Genomic DNA, 12,630 nt, shown 5'->3' with positions numbered 1-12,630 from the left:
ATTTAACAAAATTAGAGAAAAATACACTAGAAGCAGTGAATGTCATAAATGGAACATTTGAACAGTAGATAAGGTTGGAAGTTGGAACATAGGTTGTGGACTTGTGGGTTATCAGGACGGTATGGCACAACATGATCCAAACACGGGTTAGGTCGTCTCATGTTATGATAGGCCGAAGGACATATGAAGTCTTCAATTTTTCTGAAAACAAATGTGGACCCTTACAGTGAGGGTTGGACTAGCGCAAATGTTTCATCATAAAAACAAATTGTAAGCACAACTAGGCAGTACAAATCAGACACGCGGTGCAACAGGCCATTGGCAATTCAGGTGTCCCGTGATGTCACCTCAAATTCCGAAACAAGACAACACAACATGATGGGCCTCTGTGCCGAGCCTGAGCTAGACCATTTTTGAAGGTCTAGGGGAATGGAGAGGGAGCTAAACATTTTGAAGCTCCTAATATGTACCATGAGAGGTAACAACATCACAGATTCACAGTGAATAAGTACTCTCAGACAAATTTACGTAAACATATGTCGTGTTAAGTTACTGAACCTGAAGTGGAAAATGAATCCAATAACCAGCCAAATGAGAGTAAAAGAATGAATAATCATAGTTGAAACAAATCGTTTATATAGCATACTGTCCAACTCGAATTGTCTGGGACAGGTTGACAGCAATCTACGTTGTCCATTTCAAATATGCGGCTTGCTAATCCTTCCCTCCATGATATCCTGGCCTCGGAGTCAGGAGTCCCCATATCCATAGCTTCCCGGAGAAGGGTTAGGTCAATTGAATTGTCGCGTTTAATAAGGGGATTGAACTCAAAACTCGCTCTAGGAGAATCAAGCTCTGATATTTGACATTCTGGAGATACGCTAACTCTACGAAGAACTTCAGTCACTGAGTCAAGTTCACACTCAAACCAAAGTCTAGATATCTGGTCTCTACTTAAATCAGAGAGGTCAAAGTTCGGAGACTTCATTACATTCCCAATTCCTAACGAATCTTCCAAACTAGGACTAACTAGCTTCTCAGAGTCCGTATTAGGACTAATAGGAGAAGGTGAGGATATATTACTCGCGAAATGATCAACTGAAGGACCAAGCACACCTCGAATTTCAGAGCTCACGTCTGAATGCTGAAAAGAATGCAAATTTCTTCGACTATCAGGTGTAGTACTAGTGGCATCACTAGTTGAAATTTTGCTATTACTCTTGTCAAACAAATCCGAAGAAAAACCAAGACTAGATGAAGGCGAGGACAAAACCCTAACTAATTCAAAGGGTGGCAATTTGTCACCATCACCATCCTGTGTTTCACTTTTGTCACTCACACCAGAAGGCGAGGACGAAACCCTACATTTCCTTTTGTCACTCACACCAGAAAGAACCTGGTCAGCAGCATTACAACTAGCAGCCGTCCCCGCCGCCCGGCCCACCCCTGAGGTCAATAATCCACCTTGAACTGGTGCATCAGTACATTCTGTATCATTCTCCAGTAATTCATCAGCATTACTGTTCCTACAAAAATTACCAAAACCTAACCCACCTCCTAATTTATTCACAGCAGTAAAATTTTCAGCATTATCACTCACATTATTCACATTATTCCCAAAACCAGTTGAAAACTTGCTAATTTCATCAGAAAGATCACATCTTTTACCATGTTTTCCTAAATTAACCACATTTTCATGATCATCACATAATTTATACTGAAACCCAGATGTAAATTTGTTCACACCATCAGAAAGATCATATTTTGCACTGAAATTTTCTCCTAATTTTACCAAATTACTGCACTTTTTCACTACATTATTACATTTAGGCTTATTTTTAGAAGAATTAGAAGAGTAATTAGAGAAAAAGAACCTTAAACAACCTTTTGGAGCTTGAGTTGAAGTAGAAGATGAACATTCAACATTGAGATCCTTTAACTTCAATGGAGTTATTTGAGTTTCCTGTTTTTTCTGCTGTTTTTTTGATGCAATTTTTGTGTTCAACATCATTTGGTTACATAAAATTAATTTCTTTTACTAATTACTCTACATTTGTGGGATTAATTAGGGTATAAATTGAAATGGGCAGTGAAAAGTTGAATTTTTTTTTAAGGAAACAAGGAATAATTTTTGGAATGATTTGATTTGAGTTTGAATTCTGGGAGATAGAGTGTGTTAATTGATTCTGTCGAAGTTGTTTTTGTTTGTCCTGGAATTTCGCCTTGGTTTGCTAATTTCTAAAACGGACAATCATAAATGCCCGAGGGGTTTCGGACTTCGGATGGACAAAGTGCTCGACTTACGAGATAACGTCTCATATGATTCGGATTTGGGGTGGTCAAACATTCGGACCGGGTAGGGAAAGGTGGACCCAGAACAGGCCCGAGGTGGGAGACGGGTCAACACGGGTTTGGTCGGGCCTAGTGGAAATGGACCGGAACGGCCCGAGGTAAGGCCGGGTTCAGATTGAGAGCGGGTCGGGATTTGCTTGACCCGAGCCCGACCCTTGTTTTGGCGAATTGGTTCGGGCTGGTCACAGGTCAAGCGGCTCGTTGCTGAGGTTTGACCACCCAATGCAGATGACATTACTACAAAGAATTTTGATCGAAAGATAATATGAGCTTTAACGACATAAGTCTAACATCAGTCATTCTTAGGACTAAGGGTGTGCATTGACCAGGTCGGTGCAAGCTGGATCGAGCCATAGGGTAGGCCGGTCTGAGTGCCAGCAGCCCAAGCAGGACACTAAATGAGGACCGCGCTGGGCCGGACTAGTGCTGGGCAATTTTGTCTAGCATTAGCCTGACCCACTGAGTAGCGGGCCTGACCTCTTTATATATTTTTTTTAATTGTGTTTGGACCGGGCCGAATCGAGGGAGTTGTGGCACTATCCCGGCCCGAGGAGATATACGGGTCGTGCCGTGCTGCTAGATGTCGGCCCACAAAGTATTGCAGGGCCGAGCTGGTCCGCTATGTTGTACACCTCTACTTAGGACGACATGTCTAATATTCTTCCACTTGCTTATAGTCTGTATAAGATTAACCTTTTATTAGTAGCTAAGCACTCTCACTTTAATTTATCTGCCATGTTTCACCCATTTTAAGCTTAAGACGAATATTATCATCTAGTGATCGAAAGCATACGTGAGAGCACCATGGCATAGTGGCACACCCATAAATGTGAAAGATAACATTTTTATTTTTGAGTGGATTATAGTGGAGATGATATAATAAGAACAAAAGAGGTTACTTCAACAATAGTTGAACATCACATGCATAAAATGTTTTTAAAATTAAAATAATGAGTATGGCCAGATAAGAGTGTCACATGTTTGGTCAATTTTGTAGGAGAACTGAATGTTTAACTAACCACAATCCTCAAATCATTCAGACATATTGTATTTCATTTTCATATCTAACCATAGTTAAACACTTTAACCACAGATGACAGACGTACAATCCATGAAGAAAAAATTCATTATCGACACTGATCCTGGCATCGGTACGTTCTTTTTCTTTAATTATGTTTTTAATCAATATTTTTAATGATCATGGTTTTGATCTGTTTAGACGATGTGTCGACATATAGTGGCGTAGCCAGAAAATTTGGGACGTGCGGGTCTTGAATACAAGTCAAGGGGTCTTTTATATAAAAATCTGAGTATCGAACCATAAGTTGTGGGGTCTCCAGATCCTACTACCCAGTTTATTTCTTTTTTGACCCAGATTTTAATTGTTGCTTATTGTTTTTTTTTATAAGGTAAAGAAACTCGTTGAAATTAACCTATAACATGCTTGCGGATGTGAATTGTTGCTTTATTGTTGGAGTTTAGATTGAATCATGATGTTAAATAATATTGAAATAATATTGGAAATACAGATGATGCTATGGCAATTTTTGTTGCATTGAAGTCACCAGAGGTGGATGTGATTGGTCTAACTACTATTTTTGGCAATGTTTACACCACTCTTGCAACAAGAAATGCCTTGCATTTGGTACTACTTTTCATTTACCATCTCTTTTGCTATGCAATTAGTTTTTGCTAATGGATATATAAATTAAAGTTCTTTTTACCTTGTGAGAGTGGGACCACTCAGGGACGGTTCTAAGTAATGATTCATGTCAGCTGACCCTAATCATTTGGGATTAAGGCTCTGATGACTGATGTTGTTGTTGTTGTTGATGATGTTAAGAAGTTTCGTTGTTCTTTTGCTTTGGGATGAACGCGATTATTCAGTCCATTTTTGGGCAATTCATGGATTATACAACCAGTTGTATATGTTGTACGGTGTAGAATCTGAGCTTTATGATAAAGTATCCGAGCTTTATGTTAAATAATATGATCTTTATTAGAAAGTATTGAACTCATCCATTTACACATTAAAAACATGAACTTTGAATTAGCTCAAAAAAAAATACATTTAAGCTCGGATTCTTATACCTTGGTTGTACAATGCTTATGGTACAACTGGATGTATAATCTTATTTGTGATTTTTGGGTTACGAGTTATCTGGAAGCAACTCTTTATATAGCAGGGCAAAGGCGTTTGACCCTTCATTCGCTTGCTTGGAGTGGCTCATGCCTTAATTTAGAGAAAATAGGCATGCCATACGAGAATGGATAATGCCGGTCGAGATTCTAATGATTTCGGTCTAATTTGATGTGCGAAAGTGTTTCTCCAAAGACCGGTGATTTTTATGTATTGGAATGAAGAGGTTGTGTGCATTAACCTTCTTCCGCCTCTATTGTGTAGTTGGAGATTGCAGGAAGGACTGATATTCCGGTTGCTGAAGGATCTCATGTCACAATCTTGGTATATCACTCGTATCTATTTGTATTCGCGTTTAACTCTTGACAGTTGGTGTTTTTTCGAGTGGTTTCTTGTACTAAGCAAATTCATTGAAATATTTGCATCTTGTGAAGCAAGGTACAAAACTTAGGATAGCTGATTTTGTTCATGGATCAGATGGGCTTGGTAACCAAAACTTTCCTCCACCAAATGGAAAGGCAATTGGGCAATCTGCAGCCGAATTCATTGTTGAGCAAGCGAAAACGTATCCAGGAGAAATTACCTTGGTAGCTTTAGGGCCTCTAACAAATGTCGCTTTGGTAGGTGTTCATGTTATCTATTCTGAATCCACATTGCTATTGTTTTTTGTTTAGGCCTGTTTTTCTTGTCGGTTGAACTGATATACTCGAACATATATCTTTTCACAGGCAATCCAGCTTGATCCGGCTTTCACGAAAAACATTGGGAAAATTGTTATTCTTGGTGGAGCATTTGCAGTAAATGGCAATGTGAATCCTGCAGCTGAGGCCAACGTAAGCCATTGGAATCGTTTTTCTTGCCTTAGTTATAAACTATAAAGATCCGTATTCATTGGAATCGTGTTTTATTTCCATCATAGTTCATATTTAACAAGCAACAGCAAAATTCAAGCGTCTTTGCTGCAAGTTTTATTCTTCTCATGATTCTGCTTTGATTCATTGCTTTTGGTGTTTGAATTATTTCTGCAGATTTTTGGTGATCCAGATGCGGCTGATATTGTCTTCACTAGTGGAGCTGATGTTCTAGCTGTGGGAATCAATGTGACCCATCAAGTTATTTTTACTGGTAGAGTTACCTTGCTTTCATATGATCAATGTGACCCATCAAGTTATTTTTACAGCTGATGTTCTAGCTGTGGACATCCCAACTCCGTGTCATCCTGTCATGTTTGATCCTTGCAGCCGAGTCTGAAATCACATAGCTGCTTAGCCAACATGCTCAATTTCCCTGGTCTATGGTTTTCTTACTGATACAAATTCTCGCTCAATTTAATTCCATAAAAACTCAGAGCAAGTTTTTTTTTTTTTTTTTTTTTGACAGCTGTAAAGAAAGGTATACCTAACTAGTCATAGCCTCACACGCGAGGCCATGAGCAAGTTAAACTAGTAATATGACTGACTGTTGCAGCTGATTTTCGGAAAATGCAGATGGAGATAGGGAAAAGCTCGCGGCTTCAAACGGAAAATTTGCTCAGTACCTGTGCAAGATCTTTGGTGTGTATTATGGTTACCATTATGATGCATACAATACTAGAGGTTCGTGTAACAACGTCTAATTTCGTCTGTAATCCTTATTTCCTGTTTTCCAAGCAGTAAAATCTTGTTTGGTTTGATTTTCCGATTTTAATGATGAAAAATCATGCAGGTGTTTACCTTCATGATCCAGCAACTATAATTGCTGCTATAGATCCTTCAGTGGTTACTTGTACAGAAGGCGTTGTCCGAGTTCAAAGAGCCGGCATCACCAGAGGCCTCACTTTACTATACAACAACCAGAAAAGGTATGTTTCAAAGACTTATATGAAACAGTGTTACATTTAACAGTCTCACAAGTAAATCAGTCTCATACAAGACTCATGCAATATTACTCGTCCATAACGTGTCATGTGAAATCGGACAAATCAATATTTCATTTACGAAACAAAATCCAAGCGCGATTTTTTTCTTTTTTTTTTTAAAATAAACTAATTTACTTGGTTTCTTATTGTATTGTATAGGTTTGGAGAAGTTACAGAATGGTGCAATAAACCAAGTGTGAAGGTTGCAATCACAGTTGATGCACCGAAAGTGGTCAAGATGGTCATGGACCGACTTATAAATTCATAACTTATGGTACTAACTTATAAATTGCCCAATTCAAGAAAATCTCTCAAGTCATACCTCATGTCATTTTTTTGGGTGCAAACTGGGTCGACAGTCGTGTATAATTCTCTCACCGCTGGTGCTCTATGTAATTTAAAGTTATTGTACCGCAACATTTGTTCTTGTATTTATTCGTGGATGTTTTCATCCCACTATTACTTTTCAATCACAGAAAGCCGAAGAAATTGCTGGTCTCTCGTGTAACGGATTTCAAATTGTGACGGAGAAAATATGACCATTTTATAATAAAAAAGCGAATAACCAATTTAACCATCCACAAATTCTTATTTATGATAACAGTTACGGAGTACATTTTATTAAAATGGTCACATTTTTGTCATAAATTAGAACCTGTGAAGGAAATTAATAGATGGTGTATTTATCTAATCACTCGTTCACCTTAGACCTTAGTTTACAAGTTGGTAAATGAAGCTAAATTGCTTTCAACAAATGAGAAAATCGCGTCACAAAATGCACAGCACAGTACCGCCATAATGGACTAAATGTCCGATATTCTAGTTAGTAGTCACAAGTCACAATATAACACATTATGAGAAAATAGTCACGGAATCCACATTGTACAAGTCACAACATAACACATCTGTCTTAGGCTGAGTGATCGCTACAGAGAGCGCCTAACTTCGAAATTTCGAAGATTAGCAAGAAAAAACCACGATAAATATTTCCAGTGTCTTGTTTTTCACAAAATCTCATTGAAGACGGCACGTATCCGTCACTTTGGAGTGACGGATACCATTTCCTCTCACAAATGACCCAAATAGAAGAGAGAGGGAAGCACATGGGGGTGCCCTCACCTTGTCCCCCCTATCCGTTTTGTGAGTGACATTACCCGTCACTTGCTCCGACCCGTCTTCAGCAAGACTAACTGCTTGTTTTTTTGTAATTGTCGAAAAAAAACATGCCAAGTTTCTCAAATATTCAATGCTGTAGAGTGCTGAACTGCTGACTGCTGAGTGTGACATGCACTGATCGGACTTACCACCTACTACAGTGTACAAGTCCAAGCTTGGAAAAATCAGCCCTGGTCTGGCCATCACATATTATTTGCCACGACAGTAAGTTTAGTTTGTCATCGACGTAAAATAAATCGGGTCATTTTAGGTTTGGCTTTGTCGTATCGATATCTTCTCAAGGACGGGTTGGTGACCATTACCATTTCTTTTTCCTTGCGTGTTCCATCGCGCTTGGTAAGAATTGTTACGGCCCCTGCAGGGTAATAACAAGCGCGATTACCGGAAAAAGATTACACAAATCAAAACAAAAATCAATTTGTCTAGGATAATAAAGCTACAAGAACTCTATTGTTTTTAGTCTTCACAATCAACATCACTTAAACTTAAACAAGTGATCAGGGATTCGATTCCTGACTCTTGCGAATGAAAAAGCCAAACTTGGGAGATGTTCACCCATTAAATTGCCTTCAGTATCCCGAAGGAGATTGCCCCAGCTGTCGTTAGGGGATACTCCTGGTCAACACCAAAAAAAAAAAAATCAACATCACTTCACCTCCCACAAATGACTATTGCCAAACTAAGAAATGCAATAACAGAATAAGTCGTCATTTAGTTATTTTTATCTATATAAATAGATTAAGAAGCTAAAGAACATCTCAGTGAGTTCACACATAAAAGCAGCCTACAAACATGAAGCCTAACCATCTCAAAACAACTGATAATACTTCAAGTTTTATTTGTTGCCTCTTTAGAAAACTAACCTTTCTTGTTTTCCTTGTGTTTGCAATGCAACAGATTTCACGAACTGAATCCCTTCCCAGTAGTTTTGATCATCCAGGCAATGAAACTGACCGCATTGCATTGTTGGCCATCAAAAACCAACTAATAGATCATCATCCCAAGGGGATTCTGAGCTCATGGAACAGCTCAATTCATCACTGTATTTGGGAGGGAGTTACTTGTGACCACAAACATAATCGAGTGACTAATTTAACGCTCCATTCCAGCGGCTTGTCAGGTACCATATCGCCTTTTATAGGAAACCTCAGCTTCCTTCATACCCTCTATCTCTACAATAATAGTCTCTCGGGCCAAATCCCGAGCAACTTGGGTGGTCTATTCAGGTTGCAGAATCTAGCGCTAAACAATAACAATCTGGTAGGTAAAATTCCAGCGAACTTGTCTGGCTGCATAAACCTCCAATTTCTTGACATAAAATACAACCATCTAGAGGGAGCTCTACCAGCAGAATTAAGAGCCTTGTCGAAACTAGAGTATTTTGTCATGGACTCCAATAACCTTACAGGACCTCTATTTGATATCATACAAAACTTTACCTTCTTAGAAAAAGTATCTGCCCCTTACAATGCATTTACAGGAACAATCCCGAATAGCATTGGTAGAATGCAGAACCTAAATAGCATTTGTCTCCGAGGGAACAAACTCTCGGGCATACTTCCCATATCCCTTTTCAATCTCTCCTCTCTTCAAAATCTTGATCTTTCTAATAATTTATTACATGGACAGCTTCCATCCCAAATGGGCTTCAATGCTTCTCGTCTGAAATGGTTTTATCTATCTGAAAATAGCTTTTCAGGATCAATCCCGACCATGACAAACTTCACAAGCCTTGAGCAAATCATTCTCCATAACAATTACTTTACTGGGATGGTTCCTCATGGGTTTCAACAATTTCGAAATTTAACTTCTTTATTTCTCTCGTATAACAACCTTCAAGGCGACATCAACTTTATAAATACACTAGTTAACTGTACCCAATTACAATTCCTCACATTGAGCGGAAATGATTTTTCTGGAATATTACCCAATTCTATAGCTAACTTATCCTCTGTAGTACATCTCACGGTTGGAGATAGTTTGATAAGTGGAATACTTCCTCCCGGTATTACTAATCTCATTAACCTTGAGGAATTGATTATCGGTAACAGCAAGTTGACAGCATCTATTCCTCATGATATTGGGAAGCTCTACAAATTGGAGACTCTTGATTTGCATTCCAATAGAATCACGGGTAAGATTCCCGATTCTTTGGGAAACTTATCACGTTTAAGTAGACTTGACCTAAGCGATAACAAATTGGAAGAGAGTATACCTGGAAGCATCCAAAATTGTCAGAGCTTGTTGTACTTGAACTTCTCGTACAATGAACTCAATGGAACCTTGGACAACGGACAATTTAAAGGATCGGCTACATTTGTTGAACTAGATTTCTCTCATAATAATTTGGAAGGTCCCCTACCTTTAGAGATTAGTAAGCAAACCAGCCTCGGAACCTTGAGAGTGTCAAGGAATAAGTTTTCAGGCCTACTTCCAGATGGTCTTAGTGAGTGTACTGAACTTCAGAGCTTGTACATGGATGGGAATTCCTTCCATGGAAAAATTCCTTTATCGTACTCTTCTTTGGCTAGCCTTCAAGAAATTGATTTTTCTTGGAACAACTTGTCTGGTCCTATTCCGGTCTTTTTATCAACAATTCCCTTGATATATTTCCTAGACTTATCCCACAACAACTTTCAAGGATCGGTTCCGACAAATTCAGTATTTGCAAATGCAAGTGCAATCTTTCTTGACGGCAACACCGGACTTTGTGGAGGTATTCCGCAGTTGCATTTACCCAAATGCACAGAAAGGAATAACAAACTAATGTCCTATGCCTTTAGGTTAATAATTCTAGTTCTAGGTGGACTTCTTGGAGGGCTGGCCATAGTGACAGGGATATACCTGGTTCGTGTCAGGAAGAAAAAAGCACCTCTTTCATCAGATCCAGTGCTGGCAAAAGCATTCATGAAAGTGTCGTATGACATGCTACTCAAAGCGACAGGTGGATTCTCTTCAGAGAGCATAGTTGGTTCAGGGTCTTCAGGATCTGTGTATAAGGGGATCTTGGATGGAAATACGGTTGCTGTGAAAGTTTTCAATTCGCAACATTGTGATGCATCAAAGAGCTTTCTGTCAGAATGCAATGCCTTGAGGAATGCCCGTCACCGGAATCTGGTTGCCATCGTAACAGCTTGCGCAAGTATTGACTTCCAAGGAAATGATTTTAGAGCTCTAGTATACGAGTTCATGCCCAACGGAAGTCTTGATAGATGGCTACATGGATTTGATGGAAACATGAGCCTTCTTCAAAGGGTGGGTATAGCAATTGACGTGGCTCATGCACTCATCTATCTCCACCAGGAGATAGAAAATCCAATTGTGCATCGTGACCTCAAACCAAGCAACATATTGCTCGATAATGACATGGTCGCCCATGTTGGAGATTTCGGATTAGCAAAGTTTCTTACTCCACCCCTTCATATAAATCAAAGTAGCACCACAGGATTCAGGGGCACTATTGGCTATGCTGCTCCAGGTAATATCATTTTAAAACATTTCCTCCTGCATGTAATTGAGATTTTTAGTCCACATTCTCTGTTTCCCCGACTAAGCTTTGTTATTGACTTCAATGTTAGAGTACGGACTAGGAAGTGAAGCATCTGCTGCTGGAGATATTTACAGCTATGGTATATTGCTTCTTGAGCTCATAACAGGAAAGAGTCCAACTGACAACATGTTCAAGGAAGATTACAACCTTCATATGTATGCAGAAGCAGCATTACCTGATCAAGTGTTACAGATTATAGACCCAAAACTTGAAGAGGGCGATCTCAAAGAAAAAGCTGGTGACAGAACTGCAACCCAAGATGAACTTCAACAAAGAGTGGAATGCATTACTTCGGTAATTACTGTTGGTGTATCGTGCTCCAACCATTTGCCACATGATCGAATGAAACTAACAGATGCCATAATCAAGCTTCAATCAGCAAGAGACAACCTTCTTGATACGAAGTAGGATTGGGGGAGTATTCCTGCATATATTAAGAGACATCCCATAGTTATTTCAGTAGTCACTGTCAGTGTATCATGTAATTTATCGTTTTATCGTTTATCTTCAATGGCACATTGATTTCATCTGGAGGGAACTACCATATGAAACAATAGTCCATAGCATATCATTTTAGACCAAGGTTATGAAGCTTTCATAGAGAATGTCTAGTTACTGTCACACATACTGAGATGCAGAACAACACCAAAATTATGTCTAATTAATAAAACATGTTCCATTTGCAGTCTCATTAATCTCACAAATAGCCAATCTATCACTTCCCCTTATCTCTTCATTAGCCTTACTAATCTCCCAATTAGTCAATCCCTATCAATATGCTATTCAACAGAGGCTAGTCAGAAAACAGTTGAAGTTATCTAGACATGACAATATGTCAATATTTGATTCGTCGCATTGATCAATTACTTTGAGAATTGAGACAACCCAAAATGCAATAGTAATGATTCGTCAAATCATACACATATACTATTAGCAAACCAGGAACCAGCGCACGAATATAATATGCAGTTGTTGTACAATAAAAATCAAAGAGAAGTACGACTCTACGAGTAGAAATTCGGATAAATAATCACAGATGGAAAAACATGGACAGTTCAATTCTATGATTAGTTCGATTTGCTCAGAAATTATTTCAAAAGTCCTGTATGGACTAATGAAGACACTGCTAAACCTTTTTCTTCAAGGAGGATTTAAGTAAAAGACAGAAGTGCCCTTTATTTATATAAAATTACTGACAAAAGTTTATAATCGTATTAGTGGAATGCTTCATGCCCTTCCACCATACGTTATTTCCTTGAGTGGCACTGGCCCTCTCCAAGATTTCTCCTTGTACAAAGAAGATTAGCAAATAAAGGGGCAGTAAGAATTATAACTTGCTAAAAAGTAAAAAGAAGCAAATTAATTTAGGTAAAAAGATTCACAGACCAATGAAACTTGTACAGTTGCACCTCTTTATTATAATGTTCCATAATTTTCCACAATATTTGCTATCTCTGGGTTGCCCTGGACTATTTCCTGAACCCCTTTCAACAACATTGCCCCATTTCCCAAAGA

At 38.7% G+C, this 12,630-nt stretch overlaps 2 protein-coding genes across 2 annotated transcripts; both read left to right on the top strand.

Moving 5' to 3' along the window:
- The first annotated feature begins 3,260 nt into the window (after nt 1-3,260).
- Nucleotides 3,261-6,887, top strand: LOC141586140 (putative uridine nucleosidase 2). The gene is made up of 9 exons (XM_074407271.1): nt 3,261-3,503; nt 3,882-3,997; nt 4,757-4,816; nt 4,927-5,112; nt 5,221-5,325; nt 5,521-5,617; nt 5,980-6,087; nt 6,197-6,332; nt 6,549-6,887. Exons 1-9 carry the CDS (start codon nt 3,446-3,448, stop codon nt 6,655-6,657), a joined length of 975 nt encoding a protein of 324 aa, XP_074263372.1. The 5' UTR covers nt 3,261-3,445; the 3' UTR covers nt 6,658-6,887.
- A 1,470-nt stretch (nt 6,888-8,357) lies between these two features.
- On the top strand, nt 8,358-11,797 carry LOC141587437 (uncharacterized). Its single transcript, XM_074408923.1, has 2 exons — nt 8,358-11,043; nt 11,144-11,797. Exons 1-2 carry the CDS (start codon nt 8,358-8,360, stop codon nt 11,521-11,523), a joined length of 3,066 nt encoding a protein of 1,021 aa, XP_074265024.1. The 3' UTR covers nt 11,524-11,797.
- The last annotated feature ends 833 nt before the right edge of the window (nt 11,798-12,630 follow it).

Source organism: Silene latifolia, chromosome 6 (genome assembly GCF_048544455.1).
Source record: "Silene latifolia isolate original U9 population chromosome 6, ASM4854445v1, whole genome shotgun sequence".
NCBI classification, from domain to species: Eukaryota; Viridiplantae; Streptophyta; class Magnoliopsida; order Caryophyllales; family Caryophyllaceae; genus Silene; species Silene latifolia.
Note: the sequence above shows the minus strand (reverse complement) of the source record. Positions and strands in the feature narration are given on the sequence as shown.